At 38.0% G+C, this 22,665-nt stretch overlaps 1 protein-coding gene and 1 long non-coding RNA gene across 5 annotated transcripts; one reads left to right on the plus strand and one right to left on the minus strand.

The window, feature by feature from the left end:
• Positions 1-9,484: 9,484 nt before the first annotated feature.
• On the minus strand, positions 9,485-11,312 carry LOC114143796 (uncharacterized). Its single transcript, XR_003595320.1, has 3 exons — positions 11,227-11,312; positions 10,031-10,178; positions 9,485-9,948 (listed from the first exon to the last, which is right to left on the minus strand). It is a non-coding gene; the product is annotated as an uncharacterized LOC114143796 (long non-coding RNA).
• Positions 11,211-15,664, plus strand: cmtr2 (cap methyltransferase 2). Of its 4 annotated transcripts, none has more exons than XM_028016117.1 (3): positions 11,211-11,240; positions 12,371-13,630; positions 14,334-15,664. In XM_028016117.1, exons 2-3 carry the CDS (start codon positions 12,380-12,382, stop codon positions 15,381-15,383), a joined length of 2,301 nt encoding a protein of 766 aa, XP_027871918.1. In that variant the 5' UTR covers positions 11,211-11,240; positions 12,371-12,379; the 3' UTR covers positions 15,384-15,664. The 4 variants fall into 4 exon arrangements, with proteins under 4 accessions (XP_027871918.1, XP_027871919.1, XP_027871917.1 ...); XM_028016118.1 differs by having other exon boundaries at positions 11,213-11,265; XM_028016116.1 differs by having other exon boundaries at positions 11,222-11,299.
• Positions 15,665-22,665: the final 7,001 nt, after the last annotated feature.

Raw genomic sequence — 22,665 nt, forward strand, 5'->3', positions numbered from 1 at the left:
TATATAAACTGTTGCATTTGAAGGAAGTCAAAAAAGCGCTCTAAAAATGTTCTCATGTTTTTTGGAATTTAGAAAATACAATTTTGCTAATTCTAACTAACTTAGAACAAGAAACGTTGGGGTGGTGCGGTGGAAAAGCACAACCCATGTATGGAGGCCTCAGTCCTGAATGTGGACATCACAGGTTCAAGCCCCGGACTGATGACCTGTGCTGTGTAGCTTCATTACTGGCTTTCCTGTCTGATCATTCTCAAAGGAAGAGCAAATAAAACCTTAAAAAGTAGGAAAAGTTTTGTCTTATAACGTCAGACTGTGAGAAAAAAATTGCACATGACTTTTTTTATTATTATTTATTTTTTTATTATATATATTTTTTTACATTAATCAACTGCTCATAAATATCTGGTATCAACTCTACTATGCAAACTCTTGGTAAACAAAACAATGAAGTTCATTTGTATTTCACAAAGAACTGGTTTTCATGTGTTCAATTTATGACGTAATTCTTGCTGTACTGCCATTTTGTTCACATCTCAACCATACATTGTCAATATCTTTAGTTTAACAGAACAGCATTGTGTTTGAAAAAAAATTATATTTTTCATTAATCATAATGCATACCCATTTAAAAGGATTGATATTTGGTACATAACTGATTATCATAGAACAATAATTAACTTTGCATCAGCGTTGTTTCTTCAAATGACAGTGTGAAAGCAAAACAAACTATGGATTGGGAAATGAAAACATGTCAACAAAACTGTATGTTTTACTTTTATCAGCACAGTAACAGCTTGAAGACTAATGTCAGGTCAAATCAGAACTCTACAATAAAATTATGACAGCAATAAACTTTCATGTTCTAGCAGAATGATGTCGAAAATGTTATGTTTGCTTGCACACAATATGTCTTTAATTAAATGCAGTGCAGGAAGTCCTGTTTAGAGGGCACCTATCAGACATTGCAAAAACTATCAAATGGCATGATCGAGATAAACAGCAACACTTTTTAAATTATCTTTATGCGCACTGAAAGTTACGGAGCCCCCTGAATTTTTTTTTTTTTTTTTTTTTGGGACACTGAAATTTTTTTTTTTTTTTTTTTTCGGGACACTGAAATTTTTTTTTTTTTTTTTCGGGACACTGAAATTTTTTTTTTTTTTTTTCGGGACACTGAAATTTTTTTTTGTTTGTTTTACATGAGAATTCAGAGATTTATTTTTTTTCTGGGCCATAATTTTTTTTTTTTCAGTGGCCCTAATCCTCTTCCGTAAGTGGATCTAAAAGGATCAACCCTGATATTCAATCTCTCTGCAAGGGGATGAATCTGAAACTTTAAATTAATTAAATTTTACGACTCAGTGGAATATTATAATTTGAAAGTTATGTTTGAAATACTTAACTACCATGGCGTATAAGGCTATTGTAAAGAGAAAAAAATGAGTATATTTGCGAGAAAAAAAACTTTCCATACATTTTTGACTCAGCAACTTACAAGTCTTTGCTAAAGATTAAGCTCAAAATTTCTGACTTTGTTTATTAACTAATTTTCCACTTTTTGAAATCAGAAACTTCCACATTATTTCTAGAAAATTTCTGAGTTTAATCTCCAAATTTCTGGGGGGGGGGGGTTTAGCATTCTTTTTTACTTTTGGAGCTCGGGAATGTCCTGTTTTTTTCTAGAAAATTTCTGAAATTAGTCTAAAAATGTCTGGGATAAATTTTCTTGTAAATATTTGACTTCTGGAGCTCAGAAATTTCTCCGCTATTTCTAGAAAATTTCTTAGATTAATCTCAAAATTTTCTTTTTTTCCTAGCTATTTTTTTACTTCTGGAGCTCGAAAATTTCCTTGTTTCTTCTAGAAAAATTCTGAATTCGAAAAGTAAAAAATTTACAAGAAAAATTAACATTTTGAGATTAATCTCACAAGTTTTCTTGAAAAAACTTGGAAATGTTATAAAATTTCCAAAAGTCAAAACGTTTTGACTACTACAACTCTGAAATGTTCAATTTCTTTCAAGAACATTTCTAAGATTAATCTCAAAATTTCTGAGTTTTTTAGCAAAAATATACTCTTCATTTTCTATCTTTGGCCCTAATATGCCATTGTTCATAATAGTACATTACCAGCACATTTGCAAAAAAGATTTATTAAAAAAAATAGCATTTATAATTACAGAGGATCAGCAATTTAAAAAAAAATACAAATTAATAAAATAAAAGTCAGAATTAAATAAATGCTGCGACAGACTGGCGACCTGTCCAGGGTGTACCCCGCCTCTCGCCCGGAACGTAGCTGGAGATGGGCACCAGCAACCCTCCCGACCCCATTAGGGACAAGGGTGAACAGACAATGGATGGATGGATGGATTAAATAAATGGAACATTGTTTTTTTTCTATTTAAGGAAGAAATCTGTGGAAAAATCAGTCTGAAGAAACTATAGAGAGTAGGTAAATTTTTACATTTATGAAAATAATACAATATAATATTCCATTAAGGTATAATGAAGTATATTGGCTCAGATGTGTCCATATGGATGGTTGACTGATGTTTTAGCAAATTGACTGTTGACTATTACATGGACTACTATTTTTTCTCACCTTCTGTTTTCATTCAAAACTTTTGTCTATATCAAGATGTGACATGTTCATTTTAAACTCTAAATGAATAAAATAGATGAATTACACATCTCTTATTTTAGGGAGCATATGTAAGAGGAAACGTTTTGAATAGAAAGTTTATTGATGTGCATGGCATGATCCTGTAGGAGCTGCAAATTGTCATAAATCACTCCTGCCGAGTTGGAGTACATATGAGATGAATAATCCTCCCTCCATTCTTTCATTGTGTTTTTATCTTCTTCCTCTCTCCCCTCTCAGTCTTATCTCAGCCTCAAACTACAGCTGGGAAAAAGCCAAGAGCTTCTGAATGGCCTCAAAATCAGCAAATCTTTTCTGGTCGTTTTTCTGGATAACTTTTTCCTTGTCTGATCTTTCCAGTTTCCAGAGCTGCCTCCCTCTCTGTTGTTCGAAGCGCACCAGGCGAAGATGGATGCTGTGAAGGAGGGAGGAGGCAAAAAGGAGGAGATGATACATGTCTGCAGAGCTTTGCATTGCAAAAACTAGAAGAGTTCAAGACAGCAATTGGCCATGTAAAACCCAAACAGTGCAGCAATGTAGTCTAATTGACTTCCTATCTATACATTTCTTATGTTTTGGGGGAGTTTTGTCACACGTAATAGCTTCAGATAAAGGTGCAGCATGTAGCTTTAATAAAAGAATGTTTTTTACATATTTGTTATGACAGTTTGTTGTGAGACAGAAGATCTGTAAAAAGGTGAACCTCTTCCCTGCGCTGCTACTGATACCTGCACTACTCCCAACCAAAAACAACCAATCAGAGCCAGGAGGAGTGTCTTAGTGCTGTCAATCAGTCTCATGTAGTTACTGCTAAATGAATTAATGGTGGAGAAACAACTCACCATTCCAGAAAAGCTGTTTATCCGCCGTAATTAGAGGCCAGACTAAGTAGCCTGAGCGTTCACAACAAGTTAGCTTCAGCATACCAGAGAGCAAAGTGGGAGGGTGGGATGTACAGCGCCACACAGAGTGGTGATTGACAGCGCTGAGACCCTCCTCCTGGCTCTGATTGGCTGTTTCTAGTTAGTTCTGGAAGCACTGGATGAAGGCAAAAGAGCTAGACCTTTTCACTGACAATCTGTCTCATACCATACTATCATGACATAGTGACAGTTTCAACAAATATGTAAATAAAAATATATTTTATAAATGTTACATACTGCCAATTTAAACACATTTTGAAATTAGACAGAAATAAAATGTGATTAAATATCAAAAGTAGGTTAGGACAGATTTGGATAAGCATGCTGTTTTGAAATGAATGAGAAAAGTTATTACCTAGTTATAAAAAGTAATGTGTGAATAAGTATTCTCCTGTTAGCCATCCTTACTGCTGTGCTTCAGATAACTTACCTGCTTTGTAAATTATTTTATAAAGTAGGTAACACTAATGGAAGGATAATATCTTTATGGTTTGACAAAGTGAAGCTTTTGCTTCAACTTTCACTCCGGTTCTCAGGATGGATGGATGATTGCTGAGCTGCTGGTGACGAGAAGAGAAAGTCAAAGCTCTTATTGAACAACTGAACAACCTGTGTGTGAACATGAATATTTAACCTCTTAAGAAGTAATAAAAAATCATTCCAGTTCAAATATAAAGCCAGTCACAAACACAACCACATTTCCATATTATGAATTTCAATTAGGTCTGTTGTGTTAGCTTTGCATGTCAGACACGCTTTTCATGTAGATTATAGATAATAGTGCAATCCAGCTAATGGTGTGTTAACAGCACCATGAAATTTAGATTTGGTAAAGTGGCATAACGCTCATATTCAACCAGCAGAGTGGAAGTCAGGTGATGAAATGTTGCAGACGCCCAGCAGTTTAAGAAGCTTTTAGTTTGACTGAGATTTAATTCTCCTAATGTAGCAATAATGCAGCATCTTTGGTTTCTGTGTAGAATAATTCAGGGATCAGGTGTGCAAATCCTATTGGGTTTGTACATAAAAATAACAGATTAGTGCTCAAAGTAACTAAATAACATCCTATGCATACTTAGCAATACGTATATAAAATGGTTTATGTTAGTAATGCATTTTAATAATTATAAGCATTACTTACATTATATATCTGTGTACATCCAGTTCAGAGCTTTTATGCAGGATCATTTCAAACCCATTCACTCTTTCAAAATGAACTGATGAACAGCAATTTTCATCATTCCAGGCTTTAAATCATGTGCATAATAATCTGGAGCAACTGGACTGGCAAAATCTGTGCTGAAATGCTCTGAATTTAGTTTCTGCAGATTAATTTGATTAATCTGACCAACTGATTTATTACATTTGAGCCAGATTACATTCCTGCTAATAGTCAGTAACTAAAATGGCAGCTGATCATTAGGGTTCAAGTCATCAACTTGGAAGCAGTGCAGGTTCTTATGAGCATTTTTACATTTTATTTATGTTCAAATAACAACACACAGAACTAGGGGTATTACTCCCTCACATACATAAGTCCTAACTAAACTCAGTCTACTGTAAGAGAAATACAGGAAGTTTCATGTATCTTTGTGAGGTTCATGTGACAAGACAGTGGTGTGTGAGAAAATGTGGGGGAAGTAACATATTTTATTCAACATGTATGTTCTCTAAATAACATGGACACATTGAACACAGCTGTACAGCGGCTTTTTCTTGATGAAATCTGGCCTCTGGCGTTCCAAAAACCCTCAGCTGCTGAATAAATATGAGCAACCGCAGCTAGCGAGACGCAAAGACACAAAGGAACATTATTAGTGGTTAGTTTAGTACCTGATGAGCCCCTCACTGAGGTTTGTGTTTACTGTCTAACCTCCAGCAGGATAAACAATCTGTGGCTAATTCGTCTCTCTGATCAAACAAAACTATGCAAAGCTTTCTGGCTCTTTAATTATACGCAACAGGGATTAAAGAGAACAGAGTTGTGAACAGTGGAGAAGAATAATTGACAAAACAAACTGCATAAAGTTGTCATTGATGAATCTTGGTTCAGTAAATGACAGGAAACTGGGAGATGAGATCCAAACAATTCAGTCTCAGAGAGTAAAAGAAATAGTTTCAGATGATGAAAGCTTTATTTCGAACCATTTGTTTGAAAGGAAACCAGTCTTGTTTGCAGTTTGCTGCAACCCAAACAAAGCAAACTTGAGGAAGAAGGAGCTTTGTTCTCTGAAACTAAAGTATTGATCTTAGCATACTAGTATTGATCATGTTCCTTTAAGCAAACCTCCAACAAGCTTTTTTTATCATGCAGCCAATCTGGATTATCAGTAGAAATATGCTACGGGAACAATTCTTCACACCAAATTCCCCTTCACTTGATGCAAAGCCGCTGCCTCTAAAACAGCATAATTATGCGCTCCAGAGAACAATAAAAACTTACTGTTGCTAAGAATGAATGTCATAGTGGGATTATCTGGGTGGAAGTGTGCTTGTGCATTAAACCAGGACCTCTGCCACATTTTTGCTCTTGTGTTAATGTGGCTGAGCAGCAGTGAGAGTGGGAGTGTACACTTTTTGTAAATTAGAGTGACACTGCGCCTCATTGCAATAATCATCTGTTTTCATCAGCTCCAGCCTGAGTGACTGCATCTTAATCACCAGAGATAAAAACTGCAGCAGCAGCCAAACAATGAAGACTCTGTGCTGAAAACAGATAAGGCAGAATCCAGCTTGTGGACTGTTTGGCAGATTGTGCCGGGATTTTCTTCGGCACGACGCGACAGGAGATAAACACCTTGCTATGACAATAAACTGCATCATCATTCCCTGCAAGTCGTGTGTGCAGACAACAAATACACGGCTCACCACCATCAAACAGTGGGACACGGGAGCTAAAATTACATAAAGCGCCTTGAACATACACACAACCCTTCCCATCATAAAATTGGGATTTTCTCCTTTTTTGTTGAGCATTCAGGAGAAGAAAAGCATCTGCCTGGAGGCAAACGGGACAACATGATCTCCCCCAGTCCATGGGGAGCAATTAAGACCGCAGACTTGCTGAACTCACCTCTGCAAAAACAATCCCACCATGAGGAATAGAGACACCTGAGAAAGAAAAATAAATCCTCATGAGGAAGAATTGGATGCTGGAGCAGGGGGAGGCTGTATGCTCATACAGCAAAGCAAGAACTTACAGGAATCCAACATGGAAGAAGAAGAATCCATCATCTGAAGGTGATGGCGCTGAGAGATTACTAAGAACGATTCTGTGCAACAATCTGCTCAATATGAAATCAAATTACAGAATATTACCAAATTAAAACCTTCAGCAACAATTGTTTTAAGATTATACATAGACAAAAACTACCAGAAGCCTTCAAAAGTATTAATACAAGTTGAATCTTTCCACGATTTCTCATGTTTGTCCGCCACAAATAGCCATGTGTTTCATTTTTACAGGTCAAAACTACATGGTAAAACATTTAGCCGTATTTAGCCGTATCTTCTACTCTTTATGTCAAATAAATGTGGCAAGTTTTAGATTTACAGTAATGAGTTGTGTTAACTTTTTATTAATTTAGTCAAACCTCCAACAATTGAATAAACTAGAGTTTTTAGGTTAGCACTTAAAAAACTGAAAGAAGAAAAAACAGGAGTGGAAACTATTTCCCAGAATGCTTAGCGGCTTGATTTTGTAGTGCGTTACATTGATCTGACTCTTGTGTGTTATTAAGTTTGCAAAGCTTGAAGATAATATCCTGTTCACATTAAATGTTTTAGAGCAGAATTCATAGTGATGTTTAATAAAATTCATTATCAGATCAGAAATTTTGTTCATGCAATTTCAAACAAGAACTTAAATTATTCTAAAGTAAAATAGGCATTTTTTTTCTTGCATATTGTGAAATAATTATATGGTTTAAATTGCAGCATTAAATTAAAACTCATAATTCAAGATTAATGAACTTAAAAAACAATGTTTAGTCAACTTGTCTCTTGTTAAATCAATTTAATGAACTTTAATTTCTGAGTTAAAATCAAAATAATTTTCTTGTTGACCTAAATTGCATTCTTAAGGCAGCAGGTGGAATTTTATTTTCAAGTTAAACCACCTCAAAATGTTTTACAGTGTACAACCTCAGTTTCAAAGAAGTTGGAACGTTGTGTAAAATATAAATTAAAACTGAATGTGATAATTTACAAATCCTTTTGAACTTATATTCAATCAAATACACTACAAAGATGAGATATCTAATGTTTAAACTGATAAACTTTATTGCGTGCTAATAAGTTCTTAGCTTGACATCTCTAAGCCTGCATGGCACATAACAGTGTCTTATTTGGTCGACAATCACAACATACAGTATTTCCTCAACAAATAATAATTTTCAAACATAAATCCAGGAATGACATTAACAGTTTTTACCAACTGATAACATGAGGTTTCCCATTCTGTTGTCCTGCATTGTAGAAAAAGTTAACTGTGGCTCAGGGTAGATATTTTATTCCTTTTCTTCAGCATAAGCGCAAGCTAAGGCAGTGTTAAGGGTTTATGTCACAGCCCATTCTGCACCCACCACCCTTCATCATCAATGATTCAGGGAGAAGAAATATGAATCTGTGCAGACAAACGTGGATCACACGCATGGAGGGAGAAAGTTCAACCCGAGGGGCCACATCGATGCAATGAATCACAGAGAGTCGACAGGCCTCCGTATGAAAACTCATGGAGGCGCGACGCTGGCATAGTCTTTAGATGGATGTACTGTAACCCATGACCTTTACTTGACATTTTTTGCCCAGGTTATTTATCGAGTATTAGTAGTAGTGCTATTGATCATGTATTAGAAACCAAACACAGATTCAGTCAAATATTTGTTGAAGAGTTTGCACATTTACACAAGGAGAATTTGGATATTCTTCCTTTTCTGGCATTTTCTCCCTAACAAAATGTGTTATTGTTCATTTTTTAATAACATTTACTACTGCCCCCCCCCGAACAACAGCTCCGTACTCGATACAAACGACGCGCGCACCCCCAAACTTATTGCATCTCTGGCAGTGCTGTTTACATTATATACATGTATAATATAGGATATATTTATTGGCCAACTGATTTATCGACCAGTTGATTTCTGGGGGCCAATTTCCTTAATTTTGGGGGATCGTGATCGGCCAATACTTACACGTGAATCCCATCTTATCCACTAATCTTATCTTCGTAAGCAAAGGTTTAAAAATCAGCCTCTGTCCTCGTCTGATCTGCAGTGAGACGTTTGACTGACAGACCAGCCCACCAGGTCAGGTCTGAACGTTTGCAGTTAACAATATTCACCCCACTGTTGCCAACTCAGCGACTTTCTGGCTATATTTAGAGACATTTCAGACAAAAAAAATCATATCAGCCAAAATCAAAATTGGCAGGTCAAGCTTTTTAAAGATCTGTAACCAGGGATCAGCCAGAAAACTGCAATTGGTGCAGCCGACATTCTTTGATTAAATAAATTTCTCTTCAGCGTTACTCCAATAGCTAAAAATGTAATTTACACCAGGTGAGTCTTTCTCACCTGCGAATGTGGACCGGTACCGGTACTGGACAGATTCTGAGCTTTCAAATGATTTTAACAGAAGTTTCCCATAACTTAGAAGTTGGTGTAAAAATAATGTTTGTTTTAGCCACAAAATGATTAAGCTCAGCAGCAAACAAAATATCCCCAACTACAGCATAGAGCAGCTCATCGATGTAGCAACACGGTGTTTTGAAGCCAAAAATATCTCAGAAATATACAGAGCCGACCATGAGAATCGACTCATTTAAAGTTTAAACTCAGTTTCACACAAACACAAAGTTTGGCTGTTGAACTGGACCGTTAAAGCTAATTTTCTATTAGCAGCTTTACAAATCTTTTACATTACCAAGACACATTAAAACAAACCTTTGTCTTGGCTTTTTTCTTCCTCTTTCTTTTCTCCCTCCCTGAAGGATAAGTCATTTTTTGAGACATTGCTTTGCTTTCTTAACTTCTGACTGGAGCTTTGGATGTTGGGATGCTCTCTGCACATTGCAGCTCAAGTTACTGGCAAAGCGTGCGGTACCACCAGGGCCCCCCAAGAGCAATTTCTTTTTATTTATCCATAAAATAATGATTTCTACATACATTATCAAATAGATATTATTGTAAAAACAAATCACTTCATAGTGAAATTGTGTGTTTTTGATATTAGAACAACATAGAAATGATTACAAATAATAATAATAATAATCTTCACTGAGGGGGCCTCTTAGTGGCCTTGGGGCCCTAAGCGGCTGCTTAGTTTGCTTTGCCTTGGGCCGGCCCTGCTTTAGAGTCTGTTTTCTTTTTGTTTTGCTTGTTGGCCTGCAGAAAAAGAATCTCTTAGTGGTGACAATAAATGCAGAAGCTGTGAATGTTAATGCAAATAGTTTGTGTGTCTGTTTACATTGTAAACTATGACATCCACAACTCCAGATGTGATCTGGCAGGTAAATCTTTTTCCAATTCGGAGGTTGATCTTTTTCCTGTCAGTTTTCAGAAGATGCATGTTTCGACTGAGAAAGGTTTGGAGAGACTTTGCTGTCAGACAGCAGCTGTAGGAGGAGAGAGAGCGACTCGTTAGCATCACTGTGACAGAGAGCAGATGTTCGTGATTGCTGTTTATTCAAAGTCTGCTCCCTTATCTAGTCATAAATAAAAATATAGTTGTCATCCTTAGCATTCATCCCTGAATAAAGATGTTTCTGTTCCACATTTCTTTAGTATCCACGTTTCACCTTCAAATTTAATATTATTTTAAATAAATTAATTCATAGTATATAATTTTATTAGACCATAGATCCTTTAGGTATTTTTAATCAGTCTGAAGAATCTAACAGCAAAAGGGCCGACTCCTTAATCTCTGTTTGTTAGTTTAAAAGTTACACAGCATCTGGCAAAGCATCTGCTTCAACATGACAGTGTCATCAGAAGACCAGCTACCATGAAACCCATCCAGTGAAGTGACAATACTATCTTTGAATCCTCTGTAAAACAGACAGGTGTGGCGTGATATAGACAGGCTGGATGCAGCTTTTCAGTTCTCAGACAGCATTTACACAAAATGTAGTCTGACATTAAACTCGTGGCACTACAACTAAGAGCCACCATTACATTTTATTTTATATGAAGCAAAATGTATGAAATTCGGCATGAAATCTATCTAGCTAGCTAGCTGGCTTGCTATGTGATTGATGCAATGCCGATGAGGATAAATAATTTTCAACACACCATTTTTTTTATCAAAAAGTGCAAAGAACACCATTTATGGAAGCCTATTTCTGCCACTCTAAAAAAAAATATTATCTCATTATAATGAGATACTATCTCATTATTTTGAGATACTATCTCATTATAATGAGATAATTATTTAATTTTTTTTAACAGAGTGGCGGAAACGGGCTTCCATAACCATTTTATTCATAACTTTTATAATGTTTTATCATCTTAATTGTTTTATTTTTTCAAATGCTACAGGGGGAAGCATAACTTTGAACCGGTCAAATCTCTGAGCTACTCCTTTAAGAAAACTTCGACCACTTGTTTTCACGCATGCGCACTGTGTGCTTTAAGTCACGTGGGTGGTGTGTTCCGTTTCCTTACTGAGCATCAGCTGGGTGAGTGTCTGTTCGCTGCTTTCAGGTAGTTTACGCTGAAATTGACACACCGCAGACAGGTACAGACCTTTCCCTGAGGGAATAAAGTTTTAGGGAAATACAAATGTTTTTGGGTTTTGAAAAGTCCGTCTGTGACCCGCTTGGACGTCACACAATGTAATCATGACATGCTTTCATTATCCTCGCAGCTCATACGGTTTTCCTCAGCCGCTTTGGTGCACTTTTCAGAACATAATTGAAATTCTCAAAACTACTTGTTCAATTTTTGTGCACAAAATTAAAGCGGGTTTCTCATTTCTGTGAACAAACTGCAAATGCCTTTGTACGTCCATGTAAGTGGTTATGTGCAATAATTATACTGACAACATGACGAATAAATTTGACTGTCGTATTCAAACACAATGAAACAAGTACTTCTCATTCTGAGGCACTGTCGTGTTTATCGACAAATATTTCATTTTCAGAGATGAATTGAGGATTTTGAGAAAGAAACTGTATTTAGCAGGTAATTCATGCTGTTAAGCTGTTTGTTCAGAGAAATGCACTTAGTGTTTTGCAAATGTCGAAAATGATTCCATAAAAAAAGAAGCGTCTGTAATTTTTAGCATATAAGTAGTTTTGCTAATCGCAATTGACTTAACAGGACAGCATTATGTAAAATCTACTTTTTTTAGCTTTACATCACGCTATAATGTTGTTCCTTCACCAAAAACATACCTGGAGTGTTGCCTTGATTCTTTCATGTATGTTTGAGAAATCCTTTAATCTCCATGGCAACCATTCAGCTCTGCAAAATGTCTGGAAGGACCGAAGGCGTATCTCCTCCTGCAGCTGCAGTTTCCAAGTTTCTGCCCCACAGAGCAGCCCTCTCCCACTCAGCTCCTTCAAACTAGCTAGCAGCAATTAGCAAACACCTGGTGGGTTTTCGGAGACGTGTTGTCAGTGGTTCATAGAATAAAAGAACAATGTTCATTTTACTCAAACATATAGCTATAGAAAGTAAAATCAGAGAAACTGTTCACTTTGCAGGGGTCTCTTAATTTTTTCCAGAGGTGTGTAGGCTATATATGTTTGAAATTTAAGATGTGGATTTTAATCCTAATAATTCCCACATTGTATTTGCTCTACAGGTGGGGAGGATGAGCTCAAGCTGTGGCACAAGAAGAAAGGTCCGACAGCAGCAGCTCTCCTGCAGCTTGGTGCCGTCTGATCCTGAAACACAGGCAGAGACCCAGGATCTCTTTAACAAAGTTAAAACCTTTATGAAGCCAGTGGATGAGGAATGGCGCATCCCCGACCCTAATGTTGCTCTCAAATACCCAGCAGAGAACCACCGACACCTGCAGGAGCTGAAGGCGTCTCTGAATGCCGTGAAGAACCAGCTCAGTGACAAGAACATACAAGTGTGGCACCAACACACCAACTCCACCAACCGAGCTGGGAAGGTGATCGCTGCTGTTCGCTCGGCTGCCAACGCGGAGATCTGCACTCAGGCCTGGTGCAAGTTCTACGAGATCCTGGGGACCTTTGACCTTCTGCCAGAGGAGGCGCTTCAAAACGGGGAGCTGAACTCCGTCCATCTCTGTGAAGCTCCAGGAGCGTTCATCACCGCTCTCAATCACTACATGAAAACGAACGAGTCCACCCGCTACTGCGACTGGGGCTGGGTCGCCAACACCCTCAACCCGTACCACGAGGCCAACGGAGGGAGCACGACCATCGTGGACGACCGGCTGATCGCCAACACGCTGCCGTGGTGGTTCTTTGGCTCCGACAACACGGGGAACATCATGCTCCAGAAGCACCTGCTGGATCTGCAAGTGTTTGTGTCCAACATGCAGCGGGTCGACGTGGTGACGGCCGACGGAAGCTTTGACTGTCAGGAGAACCCGGACGAGCAGGAGGCGCTGGTGGCGTCGCTGCATTACTGCGAGGCCGCTGCAGCGCTGCTCCTCCTGAGCCCCGGTGGCTCCTTCGTCCTGAAGATGTTCACGCTGTATGAACACTCCTCCATCTGCTTGCTCTACCTGCTGAACTGCTGCTTCCGCTCCGTCAGCGTCTTCAAACCCGCCACCAGCAAAGCGGGGAACTCCGAGGTTTACGTCGTGTGTTTGAACTACGAGACCAAGGAGGAGGTGAGGCCTCTGCTCTCCAAACTGATCCGAAATTATGGCCCAAATCTGGCTGACAGAGAGGCGTTGTTCCCCAGCTCGGTTATCCCAGAGACGTTTCTGAAGCAGCATGAGGAGTTGTGCTCCTACTTCCACACCCTGCAGGTGGGGACCATCGGTGAAAACCTGTGGCTGTTTGAAGGGATGAGCACAGAGAGGAGGCAGCGGCTTGACCACATCAGAGACTGTGTTGTGCATGAATACCTGCAGCGCTTCCAGGTAAGACGCATGTTAATTAAATTGGACCTTTTATGTTTTTGTACTTCCATTTGGTACTTCCATTTGGCTCTGCTTCTAAAAACCGCTTCTAAAAATCGCTTAAACGTATTGCCAAAAAAATGTGTGGGTGTTTTTATTAATTAATTAATTCATTTATTTATTTATTGCCGTCTAGAAAATGAGCTGTTTCAAAAACCTTCCTGTTTTTAAGTCACATTCCATTGGCACTTTTCTGTCACCTTTCAACCCTAGCCAAGTCCAACCCTTCAGCCCAGCTCTGTTGCCTAGCAACCCTAGCTGAGCTTAGCACATTTGGTCAGCTGGTTTTACTGCTGTATGCGCTGTAAAATGGCTGCTGGAAAAGACAAGTGTTTTGTTCTTGTCCTACCACTTAGAAACCATTTGCTGCATTATTGTTGGTTTTACAGGAGGCTCTACTTCTGCTTTTCAAAGATGTTCAGTTGTGTCATTGAGTATCTGTTTGCAGTGTGTATAAAGTGTGAGTGTAAACATTGGTTTGGCATGGCCAGCAGCAGAATATTTGGATTTAGCAGTCATTTAAAACAGGGATTTACTATTTAGAACACAGACAAAAGTAATAATGTATCTGACTTTTAACCAGCCTCTAGAGGTTTATATTCTACTAGTCTCTCTTGTCTGTGGCATCACTTCTGGATATTAATTGTAGTATTACTGTGTGCAGGTGAGCTTTCTTCCCAGGAGCCGGTGGATTTCCAGGAACACGGTGAGTCCCGCCTGCTGCAGCGTGTCGGCAGGTCGACCTCTGGGCCAGAAGAAGCAAACCGGCTCCTTCAACGAGCGCAGGGAGCTGCAGAACCTGAGCTGGAGGGAGCGAATTGGGCGGAGCTGCCAGGCTGCGCTGATACAGAGTCACTGCACTGAGGACAGAGGGCTGGGCTGCGTGTTAGAAGGACCCCGCTCCAGCTGCTATGTAGATTCATGGTATGTTGTAACTGGAGCTGCGCTGCCTGCAGTCAGGAACTCTCCATTCTGTGACTCAGCGCTGTTGAACCACCTGAACGAAGCCCTGCAGGATGCAGCGGTGGACTGGACTCTAGTGACCCCCTGCCGCTCCTGCCGTGCGGCTTGCACTGCCTCCATTTTGTCTGAAGCTGGAGGTCTTGAGGGGAGCAAAGAGAAACGGCGGTGTCTGGTGTTCGACAGCCGCGCAGCGTGGGCTGCTGCTGCTGAGAGCCAAGCAGACGATTTAGTTCTGACGTTCAGTGAAGAGCCTTCGTTTCCTCAGAGAGGCTGCGTCCTGCTGCACGACGGCGAGCCTCTGTACCAGCAGCAGCTGCTGGGATGTGTCCTGCTCGCCCTGCAGACCCTGAGCGCCGGGGACGCCCTGCTGCTGCGGGTGTTTTCAGCCCTGACTCGAGTCACCGCTGCCACTGTGTTCTGCCTGCACGCCTGTTTCCGCTCCATCTCCTTCAGGTGTCCACCCCCGTCCGGCGGAGTTGGGGCCTTGCTGATGTGCGTCGGCTTCTGCCCCGAAGCGGCCGCTCCGATGCTCCCGGTTCTGAGTGACGTGCAGAGCAGCATCCAGCAGCTGATTGGAGGAGGAGAAGGAGACATGGGGGAGAACCGAACACACGCAGGTGACAGACAGGTACTGCAGTTTGTTCCCATGGAGGAGCTGCTGAAAGGAGGACTAACAGAGTTCCTCTGGACCATGAACTCTGAAATCACCCAGCAGAAGCTGCACCTCCTGCTGCAGGAGGCAGCTTACTGAGGCTAAGGCTGCAGCGGATTATCACTCCAGAACAATACGACATGTCCGTTTTTATTTTTCTAACACCAGCAAACAGAAGAACAAAACTAAAGGTGCAGTCCACTAAGTAAAAGTAAATTTTACTTCTTGAATTTAATTTTACAAATCAAAATTATGTACAGAATACTGCAAATACACAAAGTACACAAAGTACCAAGTAATTTTGGTTTAGTTTCTAGTACAAATGTCTCAGTACAATTGAAATTAGACAAAACCTACTTAAGCAATTTTTAAGTCAATAGTTTGTTAAAATTGAAGAAAAAATACTAGTTTCACTGGCAGATTATTTCATATTTTCCCATATCATAAGTGAAATAATCTGCCAGTGGAACTAGTACTTTTTCATAAATATTAAGAAATTATTGACTTAAAAGTTACTTGTAAGTTAGTTTTGTCTTATTTATTTCTTATTCTTATATTCCAGATATTTTCACTAGAAACTAGACTAAAAATACTTGGCAAGACTTTCTATTTTTGCAGTGAATTCAATAAATGTTCAGGATTTATTTATTTATTTTCATTTTGATGGTTATGAATTCGAAATAAATAATAAACAATATTCAGTTTTTCAGAAAATTTGAATATTACATAAGATCAATTAAGAACAATTATTTTTAGTACATGAAGGCCCTCTTAATGTTTGCTTTGCGCTGCGATGGCTTGATTTACTGCATCAGTGCGGCGTGGCATGGAGACGTTTAGCCAAGGCTCTGCTGAATAAGCCGAGTTTTAATGGCGCCTTCAGCTTGTCTGCATTGTTTCCTCCTGAAAAATTCTCTGTTTTATATTTTATTTTATTTGGGTTTCGGACAGGCAGGGTGGCTGTTGAGCACAGTGATTCCACATTTATTAAAGGATCAACACCAGCAGAGGACATGGTTCCCACATTACTGGCTTTGCAAACTTTACACTGAACCTCAAGCAAATTCTGTGATTTCTAATCCTTGATTTATAATTTGAATGCATATTTATTCTAAAAGAGGACTTTGGACCATTGAGTAATAGTTCAGTTGTTTTGCCCTTTAGTTATAATCTCTGGCTCAGCACTGGTTTAACGTAACCAGTGCACTAGTTTTAGATTAAGCCCTAAAAATACTGATGATTTACAAATCTCACATGATTTCTAGATTTCCTTTCCCATCATCTCAAGGATAAAGTTATGCCTTTTACAAGCACACTTTTTCCTTCCACTCAACTTTCTGATGCTATGTTCATGCAGCCATTTCCTTGAAGAATTACATTTTGTGACTCATCTGGTTTGTTGGTCTTAAGTAATATTCTAATATGATGTAAAATTGTGTTTTAATTCAAATTGACAGAAATAATTAGTGGATAGTTTTCAGTCTGTGTCTACTTCTTTTAGTTTTACTTATCAGTTATATTCTAATTCATATTGAATGAGGAAAGGGCTTCGTTCAGTTAAACGGTTGTAGTTTTACTATAGTTCACAGAAACGGATAAAAGAAGAGATTGGGAAACATTTGAGTCTTCCAAGACAACAATGTTGCTTCTGTAACTTATCTAGGCCCACGCCATTAATCTAACTTGTATTTTAGTTTAAAATTTCATTCAAACATTTAAAAAATGATAGAATCAACAAAATCCAATTTTTAGGAAAGCAGTTTTTGTTTAACAAGTTTAGTTTTAAAGTGCTAAAAATCCATTCTTCCACCAAAGTTTGAGATATACCTCCAAACAATCATGATGTCAATATTGACCTGAATAATTGTGATTATTATTATTACTTTAACATTCAACTAGCCTTACATAGTGCTGAAACTGAACTCGGTATTTTCTTGCAGCAGCCAAATTTTTAAACTATCAATCTTGTTTGGACGAAAGTTGAAGCTCTCCCACTTTGAATAAACAGTGAACACATTGTTAATCTCTAATAATTTTCTTTTCAAAGCAGGAAAGATGCAGCTGATGTTATGTTGCACCTATTGAGCTAATTTGTGAAACTGTTCAGTACAAAGATTCATCTTTATTTGATTAAGATTAATAAGACCTGAAACAATTTGATCCAACATGATAAATGATCATCTGTGATTGATTTGAGGTTAACTGATCAGGTCGGTGCTCCTGATGTTTCAGCGTCCAATGTGTCAAATTAATTTAACCTTGTAAATTTCTTTTACTCCTTGTTATACCTGAAGCTGCAGGCGAGAACTAATACCTGCAAGGCTTGAAAATGCAGATTATTTTCAGAAGATGATCAGCAGAACTGATCTGTGATAAAGTGGAGCTGAATAATAATCAGTTATAAAATCCTCTGCACCAAACAAAGAGGCTCTGAGTTTCCCCTGAAGTGCCTGTTGTTTTTGTTATGATTTATCTTCTTACCACGATGCTGAAGATCTTTTAGTTGTCATGGATGTTGACACTAAATTCCTGTTAATGCTTTTTATTTCAGTTTTTCATGCTTAGGGGAAGACATAGTGCACTAATTTGTTTTATTTATCATGAAAGACTTTGTTCTTATAGCGCTGAGTTTAGTTTATTCTATTTTGTAAGAGTCTGTATAACTTATTTTCTTAAGAAAAAATAAAAATGTGCACTGAAATAAACTGCTGTTGAGGCTGATTAAATATTTTTTGTTTGTGATACAAACTAAAACAGACTGTAATGAATATTTAATTCTTTTGCCTCGGAATATTCAAAACATTGAATATTAATCACCCTTAAAGAAGGAAAAACTCATATTTTCACTACTGATCCAAAAAAATATATTATTCCATTCATTCATGCTGCTTCATCATATAGGACAAATATTAAATCTGCATTGCAGATTATCTGCGTTAACATGAGAATGGTGTCAATACAGGTTTTCTGCTCTGCAGATCTGTTGTATTTTTATTAAAACTGCACAATTTTAGAAAACATAACATTGTGATCTTATTTTACGACACTAATTGTGAGTAATTCACATTTTTCTTTCTACTCTTCTTTCCACATCATTGCTTTCTGATTAAGCTCTATTTGTGGACGTAAAGGACCATGAATATTCATCTAAACCGTCAATATGTTTTTTAATTTTATGTCCAAATTACCATGTGTGCTGCATTGCAATTGAGATATGGTACACATTGATGTCACATTGACCTTAGTAAGGATTTGATCTATTGTGCAGTTCTGATTTGTCGGTTAAAAGCAGCATTAAAAATAACATTTAATGAAACAAACATTTAAAATTAGGATTTTAAATGCACTTATTGAAAATTCTCCTGGTATTTTTTGGTCTGAGATCTGGAGTCCACACAGACTAGTGTTAAAAAACAATTATGTTAAATAAGTGGGCAGTAGTTAACAACACAGTTTTCAATGTTTCCATTTGTCAAAGGAAAAAGTACAGTAGTTATCCAAACCAGTATGGCCCAGTGTAAATTAAACTCATCCCTCCTCGGTTTTGATTAATCACATTTTTTGGTTGAAATTATCATGCCACACCAATGACTGAATACTGGTTGTTCTGTAATATCAGGAAATCACTTCACAAGAACCCGTTTGACAACATGAAGTAGGCTAAAAGATCTCAAAAACAACATACCCTGCCCCGTCTAAAAAAGAAAAATAATTATGAAGTTATTTCTAAAGCTTTGGGAGTTTCATGTCTACCAAAATTACTCCAAGATTCATTCAGGCTTGTGATACGACCATGAGGATCTGAGCAGAAGTGCTTCAGACGGGGAGGGCTTCATGGCCACAAGACTAATAGAGTAAAACATATTTTCCACTTTGAATTTTCACTGTGTTGCAAATTTAACATTTCTGTTAACAAATTTAGGAACAAGCTGTAAACAACTTTTACTTTTTTAAACTTAATAACAGATATATTTTGTGAACATTTTGTTTTTTTCATAAAAGCATTTTTTGTTTTTCCTTCTCTCTTCATCTGAGACACCATAGAGTTACGCTAACCCCTGACAGCTTTTGCTTTTGCAGTGGATGAGGTTAATTTACTTGGTCTGCAGACACATTTGAATATGTGAGTTAAAAGACAAACACAACCCCTGATCTGAGTGTTTCTACTGAGCTCTGCAGCAGATACAGACAACTGTTAAATCTGTGGATTAAGTGATCAGATGGTGACCTCGTGAACTTCGCATGAACTCAGATTTTATTGTGTTTTTTTTTTTTAGGTCAAATGAAGTCTAAACAACAGAATTACTCACATTCAAACACTTCTTAAAGATACGAATAAAAATACAGATGAAATGGTTGATATTGCACATGAGAGCTGATATTCAGGCTTGCTCTAAATTAATTTCCAAATTGTTTAAGCAGCATTCAGATGGAAAGATCACTCTGTCAGGATCAGCTTGTTCTCTTTCAACTCAGAGCAAAAGCAGAAAGAAAACATTTTCCTGGAAGAACCCAACAACAGAAACCAAGTCAAACTTTTTTTTTTCTAAACACTATAAAATATCAGCTCACAATCTAACTCAGAGTTTATAGTGTTCAGCTGAGCTGCAGTAGCATACTGTTTAAATCACTATGGATGGAAGAGAACAGAGTTATAAAGGTCATGTGTGACTTTAAAAAATGAAATGTGTCCTGCAAATAAGAAGTCAGCCACATATATTCATTTTGAGAAAGGGCATCCTGGACCTAATTTCCCTCCAGTACCCAGTTTACTTTGCCTCCTTTGACTCAGCCTGTGACCCTATCCTTTAAAATGACTGTAAATCTAAAAACAAATAACGTAACCTTCTCTAAAACTAGTTATTTCCAACTTTTGTTCAACCTAGCCCCAGCTAGCAGCATAATATAGACAAAGTAAAGATGTGAATCCCACTGTGCTGCAAAGATTGATATTATTAAAACCTGAACCTACTATAAACGCTGATGAGTACGAAGATGCACAGTTGCCAAGTTCCCAAGCATTTATGAACCGTTTATTGTTGTCGCAGCAGCGCAGCTAGCTCCTACAGGAAGTCAGACAAGTGGTAGATTAAAGTCTTGGCCACTCTAATGAATATAATTTGCAAACAATAAGAGATTTCAAGCTGCCTTTGCTTTTCTTATCTTCAGACTGGTGAGAAAACCTTACTTGTGCACATCACTATCACTTTCAGAGCTAAACACAACACAAAGCAGCTGCTTTCAAGATTTTTTTCATATCAGATTTACTTTGACTTTCATGTAAGATAAAAACTTGAATCACTGGAACAAATTTCTTGTTTTGGAGGATCTTTAGGCTAACACTCCTAGCACTTCCCAGTCAAAGTTCAGACTTTAATCTGTCATAGGACTTGAAAAACTGACACTCATCACGAACAGCCTCTGCACAATCTGAGCCTGTTGAGCTATTGTCCAAAAAACGGGCCAAATTTGCAGCCTGACAGACTTTTGTGTTCTAGTATTGCTGTAAAAAAATGGTGGAACAAACTCCAGACAGCAAATTCAAAGATTTTCAGCTGGAGCTGATTACTGGTGAAGCACATGATCACATTGCTGACTTTGGCCTCCTGTACCTGAGAACTGAATCGATTCCGTCTCAGAGGTCAAAGATCTAAAGTCACCAGTTCAATAGAGGATGGGAAGCTGTAAGGACGGCCTTATCTACATCAACTGGATGTACAGAAAACAAAGTCATACATAAGCATCTGAAGCTGCAGAGATTCTCTCTATTCCTAATTCAACTAATTGATACATTTGCTTTTTGAATGCCATACATTTTCACTGGTGTCCCACTATGACTCTTATCAGAACCAGTTTAATGTTAAAAAGGCCGCAGCCACAAAATGCTAATTACTAATCACAACTGCAGCAAGACTACTTAAAAGTCTGGGCAACCAGCAATCTTTCTCTGAGGGCTTGAAATTATTTTTCAGTAGCTGAAAAAATCTGATCTGATTAAGCAGAGAATAATTTAGGATTCCAGCTTGTTGGAGGTTTCAGTCTGTCAGTTTTATCCAGCAATGCAAAACCAGTATGGCCTTTGTGAAATTATGACATTTTCTTCAAGAACAATATCTAAACTCTGTGACATTACAGTGGCTCAGCCTTTAGCAGCAATATTTAGACGCATTCAGACTGAGCGGTTTTCAGTTTAAATACACTCATTACAGTGATAGTCGGTATTCTATAATGCTTCAATAATTTTGAATTTAGATTGATGAGTTGAAGAGAGTGAGCAAAACAGCACTAAAAATAGGATTGTGTACAGTTAAGCTAAATAGGCTAATTGTGTGACCTGAAAACTTACCTGTGCCTTAAGTCAATGGAGCAAACTGCATAGTTTTCGCATGATAAATAGTTTTGTTATTAAAGTTTTGGCCTACTAAAACATTGAGTTATTAATTGTAATAATTTAGATGAAATTGTAATTTGAGTGTACCACCCTATTACAGTTTGTGCCCCAGTCTGGGGGTAATTCGTGGGAATTAAAGAGTCACTTAGATCTGTGCCTAAAAAGTGATACCTAACCATTAAAAGCCACAGTTTGATTAAAGTCATGCAGGTTGAGCCAATTGAAGCAGGGCGCCTGGATCTGGAACACAGCAGTAAAAAACTCATTTATTCTCTATTTTGCTTTAAGCTGTGGAATAATGACAGTCTCTCATCTGTTGATACTGAATAATGCTTAGAAAAATTAAAATCTTAAGTTAAACCTTATATTTCTGGACAGAAAAATCTCAAATTTTTGCAAATGTGTTCCGACAGCAGAAGTGTTAATCTTTTGAAAGCTGCAAGCTAGTTAGAACCCTGTTTACTTTATAAAGCCATAGAGCAGCTGCAGGATTTATGAGGGGCTCTGTGTGATTTTCAAGCATTTTTTCCCAGCTGCATTTAATGGATTTAAACATTTGGCCAGGTCAAACTATAATCCTGAGGACTAAACACAAGCAGAGTGTCACAGGTTTTGCCACTACAAATAGTTCCACCCAAGATGAAAACATCCATTACATAACAGAAGAATCCATTAAAGCTGCTCTGTATTTTCATGCTTAAAAAAACATTTTCTATGAGTTCAGGCAGACATGCGTCATCTGCTTGATTCTTGAATTCCAGCCTGATATGTTCTGATAATCGCCCCCCCTCTGAGTCCAGAGCCTGACAGAACCGGTTTGTAGATTCACTGTAAATCACTTCACATGTGCACAGCTGCAAGCTGCGACCCAAAACTCATTTAAGCTTGAAGAGGATAAATGGTAAACGTTTCACTTCTACAGCAGATTTATACCGCTGCTGTGATTTAGGGTAGGGAGGGAAAAAAAAGAGAACAGAGAAGTACTCAGGA

Source organism: Xiphophorus couchianus, chromosome 4 (genome assembly GCF_001444195.1).
Source record: "Xiphophorus couchianus chromosome 4, X_couchianus-1.0, whole genome shotgun sequence".
Classification (NCBI taxonomy): domain Eukaryota; kingdom Metazoa; phylum Chordata; class Actinopteri; order Cyprinodontiformes; family Poeciliidae; genus Xiphophorus; species Xiphophorus couchianus.

Bases quoted from the DNA above. Each gene is read 5' to 3' on its own strand.
- cmtr2 (XM_028016117.1), top strand. From the start codon at position 12,380: ATGAGCTCAAGCTGTGGCACAAGAAGAAAGGTCCGACAGCAGCAGCTC. The intron at 13,631-14,333 runs GTAAGACGCATG...TACTGTGTGCAG, and splicing joins AATACCTGCAGCGCTTCCAG to GTGAGCTTTCTTCCCAGGAG.